This window comes from Rattus norvegicus, chromosome 1 (genome assembly GCF_036323735.1).
Source record: "Rattus norvegicus strain BN/NHsdMcwi chromosome 1, GRCr8, whole genome shotgun sequence".
NCBI classification, from domain to species: Eukaryota; Metazoa; Chordata; class Mammalia; order Rodentia; family Muridae; genus Rattus; species Rattus norvegicus.
This window is the reverse complement of record NC_086019.1, coordinates 228561992-228577831: the sequence shown is the minus strand read 5'-3', so window position 1 is coordinate 228577831 and position 15840 is coordinate 228561992. Positions and strand designations below refer to the sequence as shown.

Here is a 15840-nt window from a genome sequence, read left to right as displayed (position 1 = left end):
CTGTTGATGCTGATGGTAAAGCATTAAACACTTCATTGAAGCTAATCAGCTAAAAAATTATCCTTTGTTCAATTATACAGATAAACCTCAACACAGGTTACACCTAATTGACCCATCATAAATAAGTTTGAAAACATGCTGAGTATATCCTCATGTCCTATCTTAGCTTTATGGACCTTAAAATGGTTGGCACTCTAGCCAAAGTAGGACAGAATCATCTAACACAAACTAGATCTCAGTAAAGGATGTATCTTAATTCCCTGAATACTGCACTGAAAGGGAAAACAAAATACTTCTATAAATAAATGAATAGAATAGTATTTCCTGACCCAGACAGTGGACATATTAGGCAAGTGTTTCCCTCTGTACTAGCCTGTCCCATGTACTGTAAGATGTGTCACAATATTCCTGGCCTCTTCCTACTTATTATTTGTCAGTAATCTCCCTTCTCTCCCAAGTCATAGCAATGTCAGCAGTTCCCAGCCATTCCCTTATGCCCCTTGGGAGACAAAGAGCCACCATGGACACTCCTTAGAAAGTTAAGAGCCGGGCTAGAGAGATGGCTCAGCGATTAAGGGCACTGACTGCTCTTCCAGAGATCCTGAGTTCAAATCCCAGCATCACATGGTAATTCACATCCATCTGTAATGAGATCTGATGCCCTCTTCTGGTGTGTCTGAAGACAGCGACAGTCTGTACTCATAAAATAAAATAAATTAAATTAAAAAGAAAGAAAGAAAGAAAGTTAAGAGCTATCATTATGTGTACTTCTGTGGCTGGATGCCATTCTGTACCAGCTTCTTCTCTAGCGCTAGGGTAAAGTTAAGCATGGGCTAATTCATTATTACTGATGATCTTTTTAATGGATGGAAAGAGAAAGAGAGTAGCTCAGGGATTCTAATATAACCGTGGGTATTTGCTTTACTACATGTGTAACCTGATGGCAGAGAAAGATTGCTTGGTGGGTGGTAAGACAGCTCAGGCCTCCACATGGGTTCTGTGACGTCCCATGAGCATGTACACAGGTGTTCTATAATTAAGTAATTTTAAACTTTTTTGATTTTTAAAGAACGTTGCTTGGTTACCTGAAACAAAGGCATTCAAGAACCTAAAAATAAAAGTTACTTGTCTTTCTTTAAATGTATATCCTTAAAAAGAAACACACAGGGTGATTCTAAGCAGAATATGTTAAACCAGTGGCATGTGGTTCACAGTTTCAGATAAACCTTTTCAGTAAACAAGATTGTGGGATGATTAATACTGTACTGTGAGTGAACAGGAAAACAGAGCCCTGGGATTAGTTGAATTTGCATTTGAATCTAAACTCCCTGTGCTTTACTTTGTCTTTAGTTAAACATAATCTCTCTGACCTAAAGCATTTAAAAAAATAGAGAGTGAATTCATTTCATTTCTGGCCTTCTTGCCCTGCTTGAGAAAGGGACAAAAATCTTTTAACCATTAATGGACGTTTAAAAGGTGTCAAAATTACTTGACACCCTTTAGACCAATTATTTTATAAGATCTTTCCCTTACACTTCACTTTAATTCCATTAAATAAACTTTACTATTCCTTTTAAAGTTATCGTTGCTCCTTGTCTCACCTGTTCTCAGACATCTCCATTGGCCCAGAGATAAATAAACCTGTGATTTAACAAATTAAAAGGAGCTGGAGAAGCTGCCCTGTGGTTAAGAGTCCTCACTGCTCTTGCAAAGGGCCTGGTTCCATTCCCAGCATTCATAGGATGGCTTATTCTGCCTGTGATCCTGGATGCCTTGGGATCTGAGAACTTCTGTGGCTCTTGGGCTCCTGCATCCACACGGTGCTCACAACTTATCATCCGGCCCACACTACATGAAAAGGGAAAAGAATAAGGTTAGCTCTCTTAAATGTTTCAGGGGGTCCAGTAAGGAAGGTTGGCTTGTTTGGTCTGTTTACTACAGTGTGGAGTAGGGGGTGGTGGGGGATCGAAGTCAGGAGAAACCAAAGCAGGTCATGTTTGGAAGACACTGAGAGAGGGTATGAGTGGCTGCTAAGAAGAACCTCATGCCACCATGTGCTGTGTCCCCATTCATGGGGCCTGCATCATCCCTTTTTCTTTTGTGTTTTTGAGACAGGCTTGCTGTGAGCCCCTCATATCCTCCCAATCCCCATCCCAGGTTTTAGGATCACAGAAGTAGGTAACACTCTAGGGGCTCTTCCTTTGTGACCTGGTAGGCAGAAGCTTAACTGTAATCTTTAAAAACTGTAATAATCCCTTTGTTTCTTCTGAATTGTGAATTAGTTTTTGTTTTCCTGAAATAGGATCTTGCTGTATAGCCCAAGCTAGCTTGGAATTCCTGATATCCTGAGACTGCCCTTAAATACATGATCCTTCTCCCACAGCCTCAGTCATCCATCTGGTTTTGAAAAGGATATTGTTGCAGAACGTAGCTCTTACTCCAACAGGAATAAGAGATAGTTTTGGTTTTGGGGGGGGGGGGCTGTTTTCTTTTCAGCTAAATGTGAGTGACTGTGACCGTGGGATACAGACTCAGATTTCCCTGAATGACATGTTCTCCCTCATGGAAGTATTTACAATAACTTTATGGTTACAGAACAAAAGAAAGAACCAAGATACTTGGGAATACACTGGTGAGGACTGAGGGTAGGCAGCTGCCTTAAATGGGCAGAGGTACCTTCTGAAGGTCTCCTGCTAGCTGGGGTCAAGCAAGTTAATACATCCCAAAGGTTTTACCTAAAAGTCGAAGGACTGTCAGACACACGTGGGTAGCAGTGGCTGTTGATAGGTATCTTCAGGTAACTTTGGCTGGCTGTTAAACCTCAAACTCTCCACAACCCTAGAAGTTCTAATGAGTCACCAGTCTGGTCTATAGAATCTTCAGTGTAGGTGGCTTTTTCAGGGAAATTGAGTTCACACACGAGTTCTGTAATTCTGAATTTCTTAATAATACCCTGGTTCTGAATGTGGTAGTGTGAGCCTGTCTTCCCAGTTAATTGGGAAAGAGGATAGCTTGAGGCCAGGAGTTCAGGAACAGCCTGATCCAAAACCACAAAAGAAGACAAACAGGAAGGAGTACCACTGCCCACATTTTTCAGAGTTAACAAGTCATTGGTTTCCATAGAACACGGAAATTAGTGCCGGTGCCATGCTAGTCGGGCTCCGAGACTACACTCAGCACCAGCCTGGCATTCACTAATTATATGTGTTGGCTGAACAGACACTATTACAATACCAGACTTTCTGACATTGTAACTACAATGCAGATAGGTAAGTTTCATGATAGACCCCATATTTTCCCCTTTTTTGTTTTGTTTTTTTCAAATCAGGGTTTCTCTATGCGGCCCTGGCTGTCCTGGAACTCACCCTGAACACCAGACTGGCCTCAAACTCAGAGATCTGCCTGCCTTTGTCCCTTAAAGGCACACCACTACCACCCAGCTTCCCTTCCAGTCTTAGAGCTGGATGACTGATGTGTACCCCTGATGAGTACAGACTACCCCTTGTTCTCCATATAACTCCAAAGTCCAGAATTCAAGTGGTAAAAACTGGATCTGTATATGCTTGTGGCCTAATAGCTGTCTTCCTATAGATTGTTTTTATTTTTGCTAATTAAATATAGCACTTGGGTTGTTTGTCTGGTTTATAATTGTCAAACCCCTTCCTGTCTCAGCATGCTTCAACTGTAATTTTCAATTTTTACATTAGGGCCTTAGACTAAAGTGAGAAGACAATATATATTCACTACATATCACAAAATGTATTGACTCAGAGAAAGATTGGCATGTTTATGTATAAATTATAGTTTAACTAAATTTTCCAGTGTAAACCTTAAGTGATGTTCCTGAATGTTACCAAAACAAATGCATTAACAAAAAGTAAACCCGTTTTTAAGCACATCCCTGCTAGTCCAGTGAAATTTTGGTTACCTACCACACACATACTTAGGGTGAAGAATCATTCTGAAATGCAGCATGAGAAGTGTTTAATAATTGCGCTTTCATTGAAGGGGTTTTTAATTATCTTTAGGCGTGTGCATCAGCATGTCTCCACAGAAGCCAGAGGTGGTAACTAGAGTTACAAGCGGTTGTAAGCCACTTCATGAGTATGCTGGGAACCAAGCTCAAGTCCTCTGGAACAGAAGCTAATACTCTGAAGCAGGGAGCTAAGAATCTAGAGTCTAAAGTTAGTAAAGCCTGAACTGTAGGCTTTTCCATCTCCTTCTTGTTCCTCCATCCCTCATACGCATGGTAGTGATGTACTGTAAACCGGTGAGTTCACCCTGCAACTGGGTGCTTCCTTCACCACCACACCCCCAGTACAATAGGACTTAAGGAGACTGAGGATGACTCTGTCCATCATCTTTTGGGATTAGAAACTGCTTTGTTATTATAGAACACTTCCCATTTCTCATATTTTCAAAATGTGTTTACTATTTAGGCTTGGAGAATGATGTCTCTTCTAAGATGAGAAATTATTTTCTGTTGTGGTATAATTCATAAGAATTATTTCAAGCATTCTTTATAGAGACTTGTCAGGAAGCTGACAGTTTGGAGAAACCGGAAAAAGATAAATGAAAAGATCTTAACTATTTAGAGCAGGCTTGCCTAGAGAGGTTGTCTTAATCAGTTGGCTGTTGCTGTGATGAAACACCACGCTCTGAAACCCAAGAGGAAAGGGTTTAGTCAGCTTAAGCTTCCTCATCACAGCCCATCACTGGAGGGAGTCAGTTTAGGCAGGAGCCAGTGCAAAAGCCATGCAGGATGCTGCTTACTGGCTTGCTCCTCATGGCTTGTCCAGCCTGCTTACTTATAGAACTCAGAACCACCAGCTCAGGGATGGTACCAACCACAATGTCCTCCCCCATTATTCATTAATTTTAAAAATGTGCTCCAGGTTTGCCTACAGCCTGATTCTATAGAGGCATTTTCTTAATTGCGTTTCCCTCCTCTCAGAAACTTTCCAGTACATAGATCATGGAGCTAACATCTAGATGAATCTGCCTATTTTTTTCAGCAAGTAGATAATTAAGATCCTTACATTAAACTTAATATCCTTTCAAAGCTGTCATAGCAGTGGGTGTTGGTGACACTTAAAACCGAGGTACTTGGGAAGTAAAGACAGGAGAATCAAGAATTAAAGGTTGTTGTAAATCAGGAGTTAAATGTTGTTGTTCTTGGCTATACTGTGAGTTTGAGGCCAGCTTGGGCTATGAGAGTCCCTGTCTTAAAGGAAGAAAGCCTCTATTACATAATTACCTATACCACCCCTTAAAGGGTGAACCTGAAGAGGTGGCAGTAAAAACATCTGGGCATCTGACCCTATGGCAAGCAAAGAACACACTCAGAATTAGGTTCCAGGCTTTTTCTCGTAGTCACTCATTCCTGGCTCTATTTTACTGTCAGACTGTTAAGCTTTAACATGACTATTTATCATATCTTGAACAATTCCTATATCTTAAATAAACTAAAATAAACATGTTATAGGATGAAAATACACCTACTAAAAAACCATGTCTTTGTGAACATTTTTTTAAACTATAAGAACCAAGAGACTGAACTAGATTTAAAAGACAATTTACTATAATTGTTTTATTAGGAACACTGAATATTGTTCTTAATTAAGCAGTAGACACCATGAAGTCACACCATGCAACAGATATCACTCAAGGGGTCTATCGGGAGAGGGGCATATGCCAAGGCTGGCTCTGAGGGAGAGGGTGGGAAGGGAGAGAGGGAGCAAAGAGGAGGCACTTTTATAGTGGGGTATAGCACATGCGCAATGGGAGAATAAGAGACTTTCGACCGTGGAAATGAGGCTCATTTGGCCATTGCTGGACAAGAATTGTGGCTCAATTATTTTAGATAGCACCTTTAATATACAAGTCACTATGATAAAAAAAAAAAAAGATAGGAAGAGTATTTGCTAGCAAGGAACTTGTTCGGTTGGAGTCCCAGGCTTGTCCTCCTACCCCACAGCAAATTCCATTCCTCCTCCCTCTTCAACCCCACTCACTCAGAACGCCCCACCACCAACAGAAAAGTTGCCAAAAAGCCCAGTCCTGCATTCCTAACAGCTGTCCCATTCCCCGTCATCCAAAGTCATCAACCACCCCGACACACACACACACACACACACACACACACACACACACACACACACACACACACACACATCGTTTCCCTTTGCCCACAATTTATAAAGAACTCCCCTGGCATAGTCTACTCTCAACTTCTTCCTTTCGTGTCCCCTGAAGCTGGTGAACTTGCCTGGTGGCCCAGTCTCAAATAAACCTGCCTTTTTTACTTTGAATTCAACTTGAATTGGCTTATTTATCTGGTGCAGAAAACCTACAGAATTTACTCTCTGGATATATGGGTGTACGGGCTTTTCCCAAACATAAGTGGTAGTTATTAGTAAAGGGGGAGACCTGGGCATATAGGACAAAACTGCAGTAGAATAAAACAAGAAAATCAAGAAAAGAGGTTCTGAGTCATGACTGGGCAGTGACATGTGTGATGTTTGCAGAAAACCTTGTGAAGAGTGACCTGGGAAAGAAGGGAAGGTGAGGGGAGCGCACCCACCTACCTTCCTACATCCCACCCTTACAGACAGGGCAGGTCTTACAGCTTCTCCAAATTAATTTGTTCTGTTTTGCTGTTTGAGAAGACATGGTGCTCTTTAGACACCTCGGCCTCATTTCTGCCGCCTCGGCTTCCCAGTGCAGGAATGACTGAGGCACCATGTTTCTATTCCTGCCATTCCATAACTTTGGGGAGCCATGGAAATGAATAATATTTGGGCAGTTGGAAAGATGGCTCAGAGGTTAAGAGCACTGGCTGCTTTTACAGAGGACCTTGGTTGCCACCTGTAACTCCTGTTCCAGGGCTCTGGTACCCTCTTCTGACTTCCACAGGAACCAGGCTTACACATGTCGAACAGACATGCATCCAGGCAAAACATTCATACAATAAAAATGAATAAAGAAAAAATTTTAAAAGGATCACTAATCAGCTGAGTAGAAGAAGAAAAATAGGAGGAAAAAGCAGCAGCAACCACCACTGTAGGCGTGTACGGTAAGGTGGTGGCGGTGCACACCTTTAATCCTGGCGCCCAGGAGGCAGAGGCAGAGGCAGGTAGATCTCCAAGATTGAGTCCAGCCTTGTCTACAGATCAAGTCCCCAGACAGCAAAGGCTACACAGGGAAATTTTTGTCTCGGGGGGGGGGGGGGGGGAGTGGGAGGGGACTTGGTTGACCTCAGATATATACATAATGAACAGAAAATGGACTCATTTCTGATTTGAGTACTGGATCAACTTTTTAAATTTTTATTCTTTCATCAAAATAAACATCCATTACCACTATATAAGTATTACAAGGCCGAGCCCCTCGAGTCCCTTGCCGTAAAGCATGTGAGACTGTCTCCTCGGCCTCTGCCTGTGCCTCTCATTTCCAGCATCTCACCAGTGAGGTGCTCTGACGGAGGCTAGCCTGGTCTACAGAGTAAGTTCCTGAACAGCCAGGGCTGTATAGAGTCCCAGCTCAAAATAATACTGGTAGTAATAATGACAATAATAAATAATTATTCCAGGCCAGGCTACTACTGCAATAAAGGGAGGTAGTATTTTACCTGTCTGTTAGGTTTAGGGTATGTAAAGTGGAAACACCAGGAAGTTAATTGTAACCACTATATGAGGTATTTGGAATGGAAGCAGGGTGTAAGAGTTTCCTTTAAAAGCATTTTAAAATCTAGTAGGTGCTGACCCCGTAGTTCAGCTTTAGACTCTCCTTATTGTAAACAGCATAGCTTGCCTATTGCCTCTGCAGGAAGTACTGTGAAGATCTGCCAGTATTAAGTTTCCCTCATTTGCATACCAAAGGCTGAGGCCCTGACAGTCACTGTTTACCGAGGTGCCCAGTCATCCTGTGTGCTAATACCGCATGGGCTAATTATGGCCATGTTAGACTAAAATAGCCAGGAAATCGAGGCAGAACTACAAAAGCAGCAGAGGGAAGTTTGTTCCTGTAACTATTAAAGAATGATAAGGAAAAGGCCTGAGATTTTTAACTGAATTTGTAGCCATGAACACAGTGTAATTCAGATGTCCTCGGTCCCAGTGCCACTGGCTTTTCATGCTCAGGGAAATAAGCAACTTGGGACCCATTCAGAAGAGTGCAACTCAAAAGACTTTTGCAGACTTTTAAAGATGATGTAATGAAGATGTCAGAGCTGAGCTAGTCTCCCATTCCAGTCCTACTTCTCCTGGTCATCTTTCTGCAGCTTCATTTTCAAACTGTTTTCTAGAGTTTACTGTGGTAGACTGAAAACTCCCCAGTCTCCTGGTTCAGCTCCTAAATAGTCAGCACTTACTTTTCCTTTTCTGTTTCACATTGTAAATAAACTATTCTATTTTTAAAGATGTGTGTTACTGATTCCTTTGTCAGTAAATAGGGTTTATAAGAACAATTTGTGTTTAATTTACCACTTTTCCTATTCAACCGATTAGTTGTAATATATACATAGCCAAAATAGCTTAAGTGCTTGTTTTCTGGCAGTTCTCTCTCTCTCTCTCTCTCTCTCTCTCTCTCACACACACACACACACACACACACACACACACACACACACACACACACACACGTTGGGAGTAAAGGAGGGAGAGAATATGAAAAGGAGGGAAACAGGATTGACACACATACTATAAATTTAGCAAATTTTTTCAAGGAAAAAAAGGAAATATTTAGATGAATTTCAAGTTATTTCTTACCACAAAGTGATGTGAGGTATAAGGAAAAGGACTCTGGAGTGCTTAGCGGTTCATAGCTAGTTTTAAAGATTTAAAATCACTTTATGGGTTTTATGCAATTGAAATGGCTGCCCCATTAAAGTGCTACATCAACTGTTCCCCTGTTTAGGTTGAAAACTAAGTGTTGTACTGAGTGGTTTGGGTTTTTGTTAAAAAAGCAGACCTCTGGTAGCTTGGGTCACCTCCTCTCCTTTATTCAGACGTGTGTAAAGCCTATCTTACGTATTTTGAAAGAAAAGGCACACTCACACCCCCTTGGGAGACACAAAATGAAGACTGAAGAACGTTGTCTGCCACTGACGTAGCTGACCCATGAGAACTGAGTCCCTTTCCTGTCCACTCAGGAATATTACCTGACAGAACTTGGTGTTCTGAGGGAAGGAACTTCACTTTGGAAGATGGTGCTTGCTTTCAGCAGCGTTCAGATTTCATTCTGTTCTCAGAATTGGTCATTGTAACCTCCACCAGGGCCAGGGAAACCCCCACTTAGGAATGGAGATCTTTTTTATGATGGATATCAAGAGTTCTCAAATGTTTGTGGGCATAAGAATTCATTGAAGAATTTAGCAGACTCATGGGGTCATTCCCAAGATTCTGGTTATGTAAAATGGATGGAGCCTAGGGATCTGCATTTAACACGCTCTGCTGATGTGTGATTCTTAGAGTCACCTTTGCTGGAGCAGATGGCTCCTGGCCGGAAAATAATGGAGCCATTTTAAAGATTTCCATGTGAATCTTAACACTGATAGCTCCCGTGAATACAGTTTTAACCCTGCACTAGCAACTTAGAAAACACTTAAAGATCTCTTGATTCCAGAACCTTTAGCATGAGACAGAAAATGCTTTCATTCTCTTGAATTCTCAGGAGACCTAAAGCAAGAGAGATTAGCATTATTTTAGGACGTTAAGAAATTAAAGCTGAAAATGTTATAGTCCATTGGAGTGATTGGGACTTTTTCCTTATGGTCCTGATGATGTGATCTTTAAATACAGAATAATTTAGTAAAGCCTTTTAGCGTAATATAATCCAAATATATCCAAACAGTTTACCACAAAAGTTTTAGTAACTTCTTTTACCTCCTGTTGAAGGTTTTTATTATCTTAAGTTTTGCTTCAATCTAATGTCCCACAGTTGAGGCCCTTTGTATAATTTGCAGTGTACAGCTGAAGTTTTAGCTTACAAAGTTGTTAGGTCAGCATTGGGAGGAAGATAAAGAAATTGCAATTACCCAAGAATTTCTTGTCAACTTAGAGTCAGTCTTACCCTTGCTAATGGCTGGCAAACACTGATGTGTTCCTTCCCTGTGCACTGCATTCCTGAATGCCAGACATAGGGACTCCACATTGTGGGATCCAGGGTCTCCTGCTGAGGGGGCGTCCACCAAAAGGGATACAGCGGAGTTTTATGCACTGACCAGCTGAAAACATTTAGGGTATGCTTCATTTTACCTCTTTAAAGTTAGCTAAACCATCGTTAATATTTAGACAGGGTTTTATATGAGTGTAGTTTTCATTTTTCTTGACTAAAGATGTCATGGTAAGAGTATTGGGTTGTATGTAAGTTTAGGACATGTGTGTAGTAAATATGTGGGCTTTGGGGGCTGGACAGATGACTTAGTAGCCAAGAGCACTTGATGTGCAAGCGTGAACACTCTTTGCTTTCTGACCCTGGACGAGGGACTGAGGTATATGTTTTATATATCAAAACAGACCTGCCCTCCAGGTTCTCCCAGCATCCCTCAATTCCTACCTGGTATGCCCTGCCCTGCCCCCAGTTGAATTTGCCAGCCCAGGGGCTGGGCCCTTCCCCGAGAAACTCCTTCCTATATTATATATTCTAGACATTTTGAGTGTTCTCTCTCTCTCTGTCTCTCTGTCTCTCTGTCTCTCTGTCTCTCTCTCTCTCTCTCTCTCTCTCTCTCTCTCTCTCGCCTCTTCTCTTCTCTCCTCTTCTCTTCTCTTCTCTTCTCTTCTCTCTCTTCTCTCTGCCCTTGTCCATTCTGTTTTTCTCCCTGCCTTCTCCCCGCAGTGTCTCCCCTGGTCTCAATCTTTGGGGCTATGCTAAACCTGGCATTAATATAATCTCTTGGCTCATTTCACCATCGGGGAAATAGCCTATCAAGCTCTGATCCTAGCATTCGCATTAGAGAAGATGGTTGTTTTTCCTACAGATCCCGTTGACTCCAGTTCTATGAGAGTAGAGACAGGAGGGTCATTGAGGGTTGCTGGCTGCAGCCTAGCTCCAGGTTCAGAGAGACCCTGTGAGAAACGGGGAGGAAGGGAGTGATAAGCAGGGCATGCATGTGCTGGGTTAAAGGTACACGTCACTGTGCTTTCCCTGTGTTTGCTAAGCTTTACATGTATCAGCTGCACTGGAGAAAAGTCCAAGTCACAGGCCCACACTGCCACCTATGCAGACTAAGAAGTTCTTTTCCAAGATTTACTTTGAGGTGAAGCTTGGACTCTTTACAGGGGGAAAAAAGAAGCAAAGCTGAATCAGGAAGCGAGTCTGTAAACGTAACTGTTAGAAAGAGAGGTGCCAGGAAACAGTGAGTTTGAAGAGTGCCGCCTTGAACAGTACTGTGTGTGCAGTACTGTGTGTACAGCACTTCGGAATGGCATTGCTTAAAAGGCTTCTAAGAAACAAGAGAAGTGCTTTACATCAAGAATCTAATTCTCCCGGGCTGGAGAGATGGCTCAGCCGTTAAAAGCTAGGCTCACAACCAAAAATATAAGAATCTAATTCTCCCTTCTTCTTTCAGTGTTAAATGTTTACAGAAGACAGTAAAGGACTCTTACCACATAATGTGTAGACCATGTGCCTGCAAACTTGAAGTTTGTGCAAAATGTGGAAAGGAAGAAGAAATTGTTATTCCGTGAGTACTGCCTTTCACACTGGAATTTGTGTCTATAATTAATACACAGGCTTTCTCTTACATAGCACTAACAGTTTAATACAAGCACTTTTGTACAGAACAGGAGAAGGGTCACGGTTTTATTAAATTTTCTATTATAGTATAAAATGACATGGATTTAAGAACATTAGCTCTGGTCTTGAGTCATCTTCGTCACTCACTTCATAGCAACCCTCCCTAATGGGCTTCCTTTACTAACTCCTCGGGGTCCACTCTCCTGACAGCAGCTAGAATCTGCTGACTTGAGTTTTAAGCTAGCCCTTAGAGTTTTTCTCTCTTCTTTCTGGAGGCTCCTGATAGGAAGCAGACTACTAAAGGCTATGTTAACCACCTCTATTAGATAGTGAAGCCTAGATAATAATGATCGACTTTCCTTCTTTTTCTTTCTTTTAGGTTTAATAAAGAACCAGAACCTTCAGAAAATACTGAAAGTGAAGGTTCCAACCATAGAAGAAGCTGCAAACGGAAGGAAGACAGTGATGAGGACTTAGATGCTGAGTCTGACTCAGAGGGCGAGGATGAGGACACTCAGGCCTGACTGCACCTCACGTGCAGAGGGCGTCGGCAAAGGCTGTTCCAGTAGGCAGAACTGGCTCAGGAGCAACGTCAGTCACTTACAACATTTGAGTATCAGGTTTTCACAGTAACACAAGCTGCATATGCAGAATATGTGTGGGCACACCATGGCATGTCGTATAAAACCTATAGAAATTGTTTAGAAAAACATATTACCTAATGTGTTAAGAATTGGTGGTTGTATCAGAACTCTCTCATGGAAAACTAAGATGACTAGCTCAGAGGACACTTCTGGAGCCTGACCTCGGTGTATGACTTCTTTAGCAAAAGTCCCCTTAAATCTTACCAAGCAAACCGTTACACACACACACACACACACACACACACAATCTTATGTAATGATTTTCCTTCAAAAATGTTTTTATATACTTCATCCCATTTTTTTTAACCTTTTCCAGGTTTGGAAATATATTTTTAGAAAAATGCATAGACTGTATAGTTACTATCTAGAAAGGAACATCCAGCATTCATACTGGAGTGGAGACACTCGCAGTCTCAGAAGCCCCTGTGAAGTTCTTCCCCATCCGCTTATCCTTCCCAGATTCCATCATCCTGAGTTGTCACTTTACTGTCAGGCTTTCACTGTAATCAGTGTCAGTTAGCTTCATGTGATTGTTGAAGTCTGTGCCCCTGTGTGTAAAACCCCAAAGCTACAGGAAGTGGCTCTCTTTAACTAGATTCTGAATTTTAATGTTTTACTGTTTTCTTTGTGCCTTAAGTTCTACTAATGTATGTATGATTCATATGTACATGTATGTGGGTGTATATATTTGCTGAGCCATTGCAATAAATGAGAAGCCATGGTTTTCTGTGTCTTGTTGTTATAAAAGCTTAGAGACTGATTTTCCCGATATACACAATACCCATCTAAAGTGAAGCAGAAGTGGAAATTTTATTTAAGATATTTTACTTTAGGCTTAAGCTCAAGGCTTAAGAGAGGGGCTCAGAGGAAAAGAAGGCATACTCAAGAGTGTGAGTGTGGGCTTTGAGTCACAGACAGTAGGGTATACCATGAGCCCCACACGGGAGAGCAAGCAGGTAACTGTCTTGGCATTAGCCATACAAACGTACTCATGGTTGCATCTCAAGTTTCCTAAGTGTGTAATCCCCTGGTCACAGCACTTAGTATTTGGGTTTATCGCTCTGGGAGTAAAAGTCCATCCTGGTGGTGAAGCATGGCAGCCTGCAGCCACAGCAGCTGGAAGTGACCTGGAAGGGGAGCTGTCCTTTAAACTCTCATAGCCGACCTCCAGCGACACACTTCCTCCAACAAAGGTGCACCTTCCAGACTTCCCCAACCATGGCCACCAACCAGGGATCAGGGGTTCAAATGTCTGTTCGATGTCTGTATTCTCAATCAAACACTACAGTAAGACAGCTGTTTTTCTTCTCTTTCTCCGTGCGGTGGCCCTGCCCTGAACGGTATGATCTGGTCGTGTAGAGTAGAAACCACTGCGTAAGTGTTTAGTGCAGGCCCTTGCTACATAAGGGGGTTCTGATGAAACTCCTGAAAATGACAGCTTTGTGGCCGGGAAGGAGAGAGGCCTCCCAACAGTTGGTCGTGCAGAAGTCCTTGCTCTGCTGCCAGCAAAGGCTTCAACTAGATTCCAGAGCAAACTTTGGGGGACTTTTTTGTTGTTGTTGTTATGTTTTGTTTTTCTGTCTAGGTCTCCAAATTCTCCCTGTATCCAGCCTTAATAGCCAATTTGAATGTGTGCAGCAGTGTCCCTTGGTTACTATTTATATTTCCCTAAGTGTTAGTTAACCAGCGTACACTGGCTGCCTGGGACTCAGGCTGCTGGTGGCTTCACTGTTACTGGTTCTTTACCCTGGGAGAAATGCGTAAGGAAGAGCTTCACCTAGAGGCCCACACCACACCTACACTTTAACTCTTCAGTTCCTAGAGTAGTTACTTTGTTTTGCTTTGGGAAGTGGGCCTTATTATATTTAGTTCTTTATGTTTCTTTAAGAATTATTCTTTCTAATGGCAGGCGTGGTGACATGTGCTGTAATAGTTGCTCTTGGGAGGCAGAGGCAGGCAGGTCTCAGGTTGGAGGCCAGCCTGCTCTGCATAGAGAGTTCCAGGATTGGCACACTACACTGGAAAATCATAGGTTTATCCTTTCTAGCCTACACACTCTTTTCCTGGAGTTCAGTATATGGAAATGAAATGTGTTTTATTATATTGTAGTGATTCGGTATATAGTGAAAGTTGCCCTGCCTTGATAATCACCAGATAATCAGAACCATTGCATCTGAATATATCAGGGTTATAACAGAAGCCCTAACTATAGTCATGCACTTCACAGACCCTTTTTAGAAATCCCAGTTCCTAGAACATTGTGATGCTTCCTTCCCCTGGCTTATAGACTTCTTTTTTTGTTTGATTTTTGTTTTGTTTTGTTTTGTTTCTTCCTCAGTTCTTAGCTGATTCTGTTTGTTGGGTACGGAAGATAGTTGCATTTAGTAAAAAGCAATTTCTTTCATGCTTACCAGATACAGACCTGATTGTTGAATTTCCTTCTTCACAGGCTTTTGCAACTAGAGGTAACATGTGAGGGGATTCTAGGAAAGAATTACCAAGAAAAAGAAACAGTTCGGCTCTTCCTGCCTCAGTGTGCTGTGAGAAGACATGACTAGAACCTGTAGCCACTGTGAGGAAATGCATTGAGCTGCAGAGACAGCGGCCCAGTTCTATGATGCTAGTCAGAAGCTGCTGACCTCGGGAATCCTGGGCCCACCCCAACCTCCCAGTGCTTGTGAGGGAAATAAATGTCTCCGCAAGCTACTGCCCGCCAGAAATCCAGCTATTTGCAGCCAGCATTCCAGCTGACACCAAAACAATTTTGTGACACCTAATCTATTGCACTTAAAGCTGTGGCAGCAAGAAATAAATTCCTACATTAAATACAATTAATTGGCAAGGAAGCTTTGTCAATTTGAGTGCCCGTCTTCATTCTACAACAGAACTTTCACATTACATTGCTGGGAATCACATGGTAGCAGTTGTACTCGTAGAGTCTAGGCGTTTGCACACATTGACACATCTAACTAGAATTGCCCTTGTAGTGATGATCTGTTATTGAATAGAGACAGACAGTAAGCAGTATGCCCCACTCCATGAGTCAAGGTGTGAGGGAATCAGGATCAGGAGTCAGCCCAGTGGGCTAGAGGTACGGCTCAAGTGGATGAGGAGTGAGAAGTGATTTTTAAAGCGTCCCCTTGGAAAGCCTATTTGTGGGCTGGAGAGGTTGCTCAGGGTTAAGACCCATCTCATCTACGGCTGCTCTTCTAGAGGACCCAGGTTCAATTTCTAGCACCCACATGGCAGCTCATAACTGCCTGTAACTCAAGTTTCAGACACTCCAACAACTTCATACCTATTACATGCAGGTAAAACATGAATGTACATGAAATAAAAATCTATTATTTAAGAAAGGAAAGAGAGAAAGACTCATTTGTGCAAAGAGGGGTAAGAGACATGAGGAGAATGTTCTAGGCAGAGATAACCCAGGCAGGGAAGCCTCAAAAGGAAGGCGGGT

The 15840-nt window shown here is 42.2% G+C and overlaps 1 protein-coding gene across 6 annotated transcripts in view; it reads left to right on the top strand.

The window, feature by feature from the left end:
- The window catches only part of C1h9orf85 (similar to human chromosome 9 open reading frame 85), a 61852-nt gene extending 46641 nt beyond the window's left edge, over window positions 1-15211 (top strand). The window contains exons 3-5 of one of the 6 annotated variants that reach the window (XR_005488977.2): window positions 11570-11683; window positions 12116-12327; window positions 14830-14967. Coding sequence is in view for 5 of the 6 variants with exons in the window: in XM_039084317.2 (XP_038940245.1) it covers window positions 11570-11683; window positions 12116-12260 (259 nt within the window). In the remaining variant the exon portion in view is untranslated. Of the gene's footprint in view, window positions 1-3328; window positions 3644-11569; window positions 11684-12115; window positions 13105-14829 lie in introns of those variants that run through there. The other 5 variants (XM_039084317.2, XM_039084321.2, NM_001007737.1 and 2 more) reach the window with 5 other exon arrangements.
- The last annotated feature ends 629 nt before the right edge of the window (window positions 15212-15840 follow it).